This window comes from Carex rostrata, chromosome 24, assembly GCF_964058835.1.
Source record: "Carex rostrata chromosome 24, lpCarRost1.2, whole genome shotgun sequence".
NCBI lineage: Eukaryota > Viridiplantae > Streptophyta > Magnoliopsida > Poales > Cyperaceae > Carex > Carex rostrata.
The window spans coordinates 6169968-6179938 of NC_135941.1; the positions used below are offsets into that span (position 1 = coordinate 6169968).

General features: G+C 35.1%; 1 protein-coding gene across 1 annotated transcript; it reads left to right on the plus strand.

Moving 5' to 3' along the window:
* Positions 1–2349: 2349 nt before the first annotated feature.
* LOC144575527 (protein root UVB sensitive 6-like) lies at positions 2350–9147 on the plus strand. The gene is made up of 14 exons (XM_078325701.1): positions 2350–2832; positions 3365–3463; positions 3568–3681; positions 4061–4132; positions 4716–4826; positions 5474–5593; positions 6593–6694; positions 6778–6850; positions 7398–7481; positions 7573–7637; positions 7755–7856; positions 8082–8210; positions 8469–8708; positions 8895–9147. The coding sequence occupies exons 1-13, from the start codon at positions 2500–2502 to the stop codon at positions 8535–8537; spliced, it is 1473 nt and encodes a 490-aa protein (XP_078181827.1). The 5' UTR covers positions 2350–2499; the 3' UTR covers positions 8538–8708; positions 8895–9147.
* Positions 9148–9971: the final 824 nt, after the last annotated feature.

Consider the following 9971-nt stretch of genomic DNA (forward strand, 5'->3'; position numbering starts at 1 on the left):
CAATTTTTGAGTGATAATATCTCATGATATGTTTGGATATTTTGTATGAAACTTCGGAGTCTTGTTCTACAATGTCAAGACTAACATTGCCCGAACTACTGAAGGAGTGCTTCTGAGTCCAACTTTGCACCTCTTGTTGACATAGCAAAACATCTTCAAAAATCATGAAAATATTTTGGTTCTATGCATCTTTTATATGTGTTTTTACATATAAAAGTCTAAATTTATTTAGACATGTACTCGCTACGCATACTTGCGACATGCCAATTATATCATCTTTCTAATCGGCTATGTTTTCTTTCTATTTTATAAATGTTATTTAATTTTTTTTTTGAATTAATTGATAATTGATTGGTTATGTCTTCATTTCTTCTATTTTTTTATATCATTTAAGAAATGTTATTTGTCATTTAATATTTAAGAGATACCTTTTTATGAAAATATGCCAAAAAGATAAAAAAAAATATCATTTAATATGTCATTTCATATATCATTTAAGAAATGTTATTTACATATAGATGTCATTTAATATATTATTTAAAAAAAAATTATCTTTTATCTAAACTTTTTTATAAAAATATATCATTTTGTATAAGATTTTTTTTGTTATCTTATAATATGTCTCTGTTGCAATCCACGGTTACCATACTATTTATAAATAATTTGCAATATATGCATTATTAGAAGCGTACATGGATCTATTTGGTAAGGTTATGTCTACATTTTCAACATGATCAATAATTGCCATGTTATGCGTTAATTAAAATTCAATTGTACCTAATCCGATAAAATTAAAATTCAATGTGTATTTAAGTCTAAACAAATTTCAAGTAATCTTTTTATCACGGTTAATTGTGCATATTATAACTTTTATGACACCATGCATCACAATACCACATTCATTTATCTTATAAGAGTATCTTTGGATGTGTCAAGAATATGAAGTATTCTAGAATACGAGCTATTTGGAATAACAATGTACATCCAAACAATATTTTTGCTATTCGGAATAGCTAGAATAGCTGTTGTTCTCTATTCATTGTAATTGTTAGAATAACTACTATTTGGAAAGTGTGAAGAGAGAGGAAAAAAAATACTTTCTTTTCGGATTTCTGCTAACACAGTTCTAAAATGATAAAATTAACATGACTTCTGTTATCTCCACGCCGTGACAATTCGTTTGAGACCCCACTTGTCTATCTTTTTTCTTAATTAGCATATTGTTAACACTATTCTTTATTAGTCACAGTTATTCCTTATTTCAAATATACAATCCAAACAACATTTTTACTAATCCAAATATCACCAATTTCACACTAATATGAAAATCACTATTTTTTTCTCCATTCTCATTCACTATTCTAATTCCCATTCAAACGTACCCTAAAATAGGCATTTGAAAATGGGTCGGGTCGGGCAGGGTCGGTCCGGACCCGGTCGGGCCATAATCTCCATGGTCCTTGGGTCAGCGGGTCCCATTTGGTGGAGTTGGCTCAAACCCGTGCTAGACCCTTGGTCTAAAATTAGTACAGGTTGGTCCGGGTCGGGTGTGGGTCTGGTTCGGGTCTTGGTCTGGGTCTTTTTAAAAAAAAAATAGTGGACTGTTTCTGACTGAAACTGGACTATTTCTGGCTGAAATAGGTATGTTTCTTTTCAGTCTGGTCCGGTCCAGATTTGGTCCGATTCAGATTTAGGCGGGTCTCGGATTAGTCCGGTTCGAGTTTAGGCGGGTCTCAGGTTAGTGCGGGTTGGGTTTAGACGGGTATAGTGGAAAAATCCAGCCCAAATTCTTGCTAGATCCAACCCTATAATTAGTTCGGTATGATCCGGAGTCTAACAAGGATCGGATCGGTCTGAGTCCGGATCCTAATTTGGCTCTAGACCCCTCGAATTTTTTCAATACACTTAGTGTGGAAAAAATGTGACGTGCTGTGACTAACACGCTGTGACTTTGGTCTCGTACCGTGCCGTGACTATTCATATGCCGTGTCCAAACGCGACTGATTACGTTTCTCACATTTAACTATTTTTCATAATTTAAGTTAGTTTATTCATGATTTATCATTTGATGGTCCTAATTATACGTGACTCACGTGATTACGTGCCGTGCCGTGATCGAATCTTTTGCGCGCCGTGACCAAAATGTCAAGAGGTAATCACAGCACGCAACAAGCAAGTCACAACACTGAACAGTAACACATACCGCACCGTTCCGTGGTGAAGCCGGCTCCACCGTGCCATTTTTTCCACACTAAATACACTACCCTAAAATCTACGAGTGTGCTTCACACGGCATGCTCCGAGTTCACCTTCTCTCCACTAAAATAAATAGTGGGTGATTATGTGTACTTTCTTTCCGAAATCCGTCAAAATAGAAAAGAAAAAAGAAAAAGAAAAATACTAACGCCTCTTGTAAAAAGACAAGTGAGGCGACACGCCCGAAGTCCCTCCTTCCTTCATCCTCTCCTTCATCCCCTCTCTCTCTCTCTCTCTCTACAGATGGCACCGATCCCATTCAAGCAAGGTCCCGGCAGCTCAGCGCTGGTGCGGGAGGCGGTGACACGCGCCACCCTCGCCACATCAGCACCAGCGGCGGAACAGATCCAGGGGGCAGAAGTCAGGTTCGGGCCACCAGTGAAAATACTCGCCGGAGATGCTACATCAGCGAAGGGGCAGAAGGAGAAGGGACTGGACTTGGACTTCGGCAGTGTGTTGTGCTGGGAGGAGGTAAATGGGAGAAGGTGTAGGTATGTGGTTGATTCTGAGAAGAATGCAAGAGGTGCCCGATCTGTTAAGCTCGTTTCCACGGATAATCCTCCACCTCCAATTGAGGTCGGTATGATTGTTTATGTTTTTTTTTTTTAAAACTAAAAAAAATGATGGTGGAGTGATGTTTTTGGGGAAAAATTGGGTATCTATGTAGGAAGTAGCTCTCTGTCTGATGGAATTGAAATTTTTATAAATAAGATCTGAATCCTGGAAATTAATGGTTTCTCATGGAATTTTTTCACTCTATTTACCTTTCTGGATGAACAGTAAAAGTTTGTTGATATTTTGGGCTTACTCAGAAGTGTTGATTAGTGGACTGTATCATATCAAGCTTAATCGGGAGAATTTTTCCTATTTTTTTTCTTTTCAATTTCTTTAGCTCGGGGAAGGTAATTTCTTTTGCTGCTGTATATGTCCTACGAATTTCAAAATTTTCTCCTGTTAATTTGCTTCAATTGGTCTATTATATCCCTCTGGTGTGACAATTAGTTATCAGCCCGCAGTGCGGAGCAACAAAATATCAGGAGTTCTGCAGTTTAATTATAAATCAGTTATTTCCTTACCAATTTATTTTTTGTTTATTTATATGTTACAGGAAGTAGTGTCCTTTATAAGGTCATTTGTGGTTCCAGAAGGTTTCCCTGATAGTGTCACCCCTTCATTTGTCCCTTACATGTCATGGAGAGCTCTAAAGGTAATGGCCATTAAATTGCACTATTTAATATTTCTTTTGAAGTAGAAGCCAGCAATGTGCTAATGTGTGTTCTTTTTTCTTTTTTTTCCCTTCCTGCGATTTAGCATTTTTTTGGAGGAGCAATGGGTGTTTTAACAACTCAAACTCTTTTGCGGTCAGTTGGTGTTTGCCAAAACAGATCTGCTTCAGGAGCTGTTGCTATTAACTGGATTCTCAAGGTACTTTCAACCGCTGAAATTTGTTCTTCTAAATTTTCTACAATTATGAACAAGAACAAGCGAGTTACAGGTTTCAAATAGATACATCTTAATGATATGCAAAGTATGTTTTTCTTGGAGCTTTGTTTTCAAAGATCTATTTTTATTTTGGCCAGTAGTTGCTTACTTTACCAATACTATGCTCATAAATATTTGTAAAATATTTTGATGGTTTTGTCAATAATCATGCCGATTAGACTTAATTGTCTCAGAAAGAATCTTCAATCATGCAAACTTAGCATTTTTAATCTTTTTTTGCCGTGCTGATGATGTTACTCAATTAAAACTCTGGAAAGCCCTAATTTTTTTTTTTTTTTTTGCTTTGTTGAAATTTGACCAGGATGGAGCAGGTCGTCTTGGAAAAATGATTTTTGCAAGGCAAGGGAGGAAATTCGACTATGATCTAAAACAGGTATTTTCCCGCTTAGCAATGTCAAGGCAGCAACAACTTGGCATTAGCAAACAATTCCCTGGCTAGTGAAAATTAACCCCAGTCATTCAAACTATGTTCTCACAACAATACCCAGATACGAGCAAATTTTGATTCAATTACTCTGAATTGTGCTATTTTAAGTTAGCGAGACTTATACAAATATGCCCAATTTTAAGTTATAATTTGTCCTTGCACTATATATTTGTGCAGTAAATTACTGCTCTTATTTGAATTTGACTGTTAGTATTTTAGTTGGTCACAAATTCAAGAAGCAGCTGCAATTTTTGTTAATATATCACTTTATTAGCATGTCTGCTGAAATTAATCTAAATTGAGCCCTCAATGCACCCCATTTCTGACAATCACCAACTTAGTCCAATTTTGCACAACTTATACCTCAAATAGTCTTTAGTTGTGAAATTAATTTCCATTAATGCCTACCTGAATAATTGAGCCCATATTAATCTAAGTTGCAATGAACTCTTAAATCACTGTTATCAGTCCAAAAGTACAAAGACAACCAACAACAATAATGAATGGATTGAACTTCAATTTCTGGCAGCTTCGGTTCTCGTCTGATCTATTACTAGAGTTAGGAGCTGGCATAGAACTGGCTACCTCTGCAGCACCACAGCTTTTCTTGCCTATGGCCTGTCTTGCAAACGTCATAAAGGTTTTTTTTCGATGCGTCTTTATCTTTGACTTTTTGTTGATCTCTGTGAAATTTTGGGGCTGACGATAAAGAGAAATAACTTTTGTTTTGCTAATAAAAAAAAAGCAAAATGGACATGTGACTTTTTCCTTTTTTTTTTTTGGGAAAACTAGTAACAATTTGAACCCTGTGGAATGGAAAATGTCTCCATTCCCTACTTTGCCCGGTCATTGCGTGCAACCAGTTATTAACTTGACTGAAACGGAAACACTGTTTGAGTTAATTTGACCCTTTTTTGGAGCTCCCCTGTATGTAATCATGTAAAATTGAGCCCAGATGGGACAGAACCATTGTTTACATTCCATGTTCTAGAACAGAAATGGGATTTCATTTTTACCATATTTGCAAATGCCGTGCAGGCAATTAGGAAAAATTGTTTTTTTATGGCAAAAAATGACAATAATAGTCTGATTAAAAAAAAATCTTTTGTTTGGAAATTCCCCAAATGCAGCAAGAATTGTGGATTCTTAAACTTTAAGAGTAGAATCTCGTAGACAATTTTTTGGCAGGGATATACGATGGTATAAACAGGTCTTTCCATTCTTTTAGTCTAATATATTTTTTTTTTGCTTTCCCTTTCTTATGGTGAAATTGTTTATATTTTGTAGAATGTTGCAGTCGTGACGTCAACATCAACAAGAACTCCAATATACAAGTCGTATGCAAGAGCAGAAAACATTGGGGATGTAACTGCAAAAGGCGAATGTGTTGGAAATCTAGCAGATCTGGTAAAATTGTACCCCAGTTTGCTTTACATTGTATCTTCCCCGGCCATCCCTGTACCAGATCTTAATGTACCGTGATAGTCATTTGGACAGTACCTGCACCAGTTGGGTATCATTTAAATCATATTTCTGGGGCTGTCTTTCATAATTTTAAAATAATACCCAATTGGTATCGATATGCACCAGACTACCAGTGTGTACAAGTCAGATATCATTTTTATTTCTCTGTTGGGATACAGTGTTGTTATTCCAGATGAACAAATGAAATAGAAGCTACTTTGCTTGTGCATGAAAAATTAATTGACACCAGTCTATTCCATGTGAAGTCAAATAAAAAATAATTGACACCAGTCAATTTATGTTGGAATTGAAGTATTTCTTATATTATCATGTCATCAAGATGAATTTGAACTGTTGATCTTGATCTACTTGATGAATCAAGCATTATGTTCCAACTTTTTAACATTTGAGTTCATTCAGTATAAGATCAAGATATGTTGAAATATGAACTATTTAGGTGCATTCATATTTCTACAATTTTGATATCTTGATCTTATACAAAACAAACTCATAAAATTTAAAACTTGGAATACATGATTGGCTCATGATCAAGATCAATGGTTCAATTTGTGTTTTGAAACCTATCTAGCAGTTTTTTGGTTAAGCTGATGAACCCCTCAACAATCCAGATTATTGTAAAATGTACAACTCTAAAACTATCTCAGAAATATTTGTTGTGTGCAGTAAAACCAAAGTCGTAAACTATCCATATTCAAAACAAAATATTCATTTAGATTTACATAATATTGCCCCCAAAATATCCTCCGTCAACACATGCATGCACAGAGTTCTTAGATGGTGTATGAACAGTTATATTGAGTAAAAGTAGAAAAGAAAAGGTTCTATTTGTCTTTCTTGGTGAATTATTGCATCCCAAAGTCATTATGATTTCTGACAGCATTTTTCAATCATTTCTAATATTTTTAATTTTTTTGTTTTCAGATGGGAACAGGAATGAGCATAATGATTTCAAAACATAACCCATCCATGGCTGCCGCATTTTCCATTTTCTCATTTGGTTATCTCTTTAGTTCATACAAAGAGGTTTGTGTTGATCTTTATAGGAGTATTATTTTCTTCTGCTACAATTTTGGATGTGCTGATAATTATGTTATGTCCTTTCATAGGTGAAAAATGTGGTGCTAAACACTCTAAACAGGGCGCGGTTCAATGTAGCTGTGGATTCTTTCATTAAAACTGGTATGGGCAGTGCAAATATTTTTCTTTGGGATAATGTTGACAATCATATGTTGTGTGGTCTTTAGTATTAACTGCCTACCCACTTGGCGAGTATTTATTGAAAAATTTCTGCCTTGCCTTCTTTCAGTTATGGCTGTTAACAAGAAATCCTGATTTATGTTTTATTTGTTTATTTAGTTCATTTCTTGGTCGACATAGTAAAAAATTTCCGTCGAGGTCTCTAGCCTTAAAAAATGAGGATGTACGAGTTTAATTTTGGATCAGTACTGTACTAATTATCCAAATTTGATGCTGGATTCAATATGTAAATATACTATATTTAATTTTGTGGAAACACGCGTATTCTGATTTATACTCGTCTTTACACTAATATAAGTGTGTATTGTCCAAATTTCATATTGAGTTCTATATGGAAGTACAATAAAACTGATGCCTTATAAACCAAACATTTTTACAACTTGTATTTTGTTCTTGACCTCCCCTTCTATTGTCTGGGTAAAGTGAGATTTACTAATGTTTTGTAAAAATTAACATTGTTTTCATGTAGGGTATGTGCCTTCATTGAAGGAAGGGAACTTTAAGGAGAACATATTTAGCCCCCCCTGGGAAAGGCGTACTAGTGTTGACCTAGGTATGTTCATCTTGTAACCATTTATTTACCTTTCCTTTTCCAATTATGAAGTCTGGCCCAAAACAATCTAAATTTTCATTTGTTTTAATAGGATCAAGGTTTGGAGATGCATTTCAGGAACCTTCCTCTTTCTTGACCATTAAACCCCTTTTTGAGGTATGTACAATCCCAATTCTAATTTGCTACATCATTGATCTGGTTTTTGGTACCATCCTATCAGAGGAATGATGTTTGCTTAGCAGGGAATTAATTCTCGGTCTGTACTTACTGCAGAGTGAGAGATATATGGTCACGTATAATCCATCAAAGGATAAGATATATGCGCTGCTCAAGGACCAAGCTAAGTCGGACGACATCTTAAAGGCTGCTTATCATGTACTGCCTTCTTTTAAATTCTTTTATTCACTCTTTACTACTTTGTTGGGAGCATTTGTGATTGGATTGTAATTGTTGTTGTTGTTTTTTTTGGGAGGGGGGAGGGGGGGTTGGGACTACTTGGGAGTTCATTTTTTCTCATATGAGATTTTTTTTGGAGATTTACCATGAAATCAAGGAAATAGAAGGCTTGCTTTTGAGTAATGTTTATCTTTGATCTTTTAGGCACATGTGCTACTGCATTATATAAATTCAACAAAACAAAAGAGCACGGATTTTACAGCACAAATTGCCGAGTCCTGCAGGGTTGTTTCTTCCTCATATGGGGCATTCAAACATAAAGCCAAAGAACAGGTAAATTGACTGTTTGGTTTTTGGCTGGATATGAAGACTGAAAATCAAACATATGCCATACTGGTAATCTGCTACTAGTTTGTAGGAAAACGTACCGAACTGTACTAGTTGGTGCAAAGAATAGGTTGCTTAAGTTCCAGTGTGAAAAAGGGAAACATATAATATCTTTATTTTCTCAAATGGTTGGTTCTCATGAGTAAAGTAGCCAGACTTTTCCATTTGTTTTCTAAATTTTTATTATGGTTTTTAACTCTTCAGGGATGGATTATATCTGATGCTCTTCTTAATCCGGGTCGTGCTCGATTTTGTGCCTATAAAGAACAATAAATGGCACTTTGAAGTTGCAGCTGGTGCCATATGCATATTTCTTCTATATATATAGTTTTTCAACTAACATTTATGTGATGGCAATAAGAACTTAGCCTTGCATCTAAACCTTAACTGCGATCCAAGCGTCTTTACCTTCTCATTTTCATGGCACCAGAGACAATAAGATTGGTATTTTCTTTGTTCTTTGTTTTCTTTCATTCATCATAGGCCAAAATAAAATAATCAGTTAGTGATAATTACACAAGGATTGTGACAAGTTGAATAACAAAGTGAATTATTTTTAGTCATCACCTTTTAAATTCCTATATGTTCTTTTATTCATTACCTATGAACTAAATTGTTTTCTTTTTGCAGTGTTTTTTACTGTAGGCTAGAATAATATAGGACTAGGCAGGCAATTAATGCGAGGAGAACATTGTACCTTAGGCTGTGTCTTACCAGTTTTCATATTTCTTTTGAACATACGCGGCTGCTTATATTTGGTCATCTCCACCTTTGAGATGTCGAGTGATCTTATAATATTTGTTTGGGTTGTGGTTGTATATGTATATAGTAGCTACCTAACCTTTGCTGGTTGAAGTACCCTTTGCTGCAACTTCTGCCTTAATTTTTTTTTTGGGGTATAATGCTAGTGATTGAACAGTTTTAAGGGGTTGAACATTGTACACCACCTTTTCTGGTTCGATATTGCTCCAGTTTTATCTAACTAAATAATGTTTGTTATTTTGCGTGCTTCTGAGTTTTATCCTCTGTTGGGTGGTTGACAACCGACAACCAACAACCAACTTTATTCTGAAAACTATGAAAATTTATGCAAAATAGAAAATTATAATTTTAGATGTGGTTTTTATTATTTAAATAGATCATATATTAAATTGAGTGCTATTTAAGAATTGTTGATATTGATCACATGTCAGTAAAGTTAAATTGTTGGTTTTTAATCAGCTCAGTGGGTAGCAAATCAGTTTTTAAATTTCATTATATAAAGGGGGAATTTCATGTATCCCCCTCAAAAACCTTGAAATTACATAGATTTTTCTAATAAAACTCATTTTAAATATACAAATTACCCATTTTACCCTTTCTCCTTTACTGATTTGTTTCTTTGTTGAGTGTTAAGATTCGTGTCATTGCCTTCCATCAGATTAAAATTTTGCCGTCAAAGAAGGATACCTCCATTCTTGATCTCTCACTCTCTCCACACCCAGTCTCCTGAAACTATATCAGAACATAAGAAAGGACACTGCACCGGGTGCCAATACAAAAGAAATGATACTACAGACAATCAACAAATCGAAAAAAAAGGAAAGTAGAGCATAGAATCCCTTAGACTTTCAATTGGTATCTATCCCTCCCTCTTAACAGAGACAGCCATTCATCCATATGGTACACACATCCATAGGCCAGTGCCTTTGCTCTCTAAATAACAGC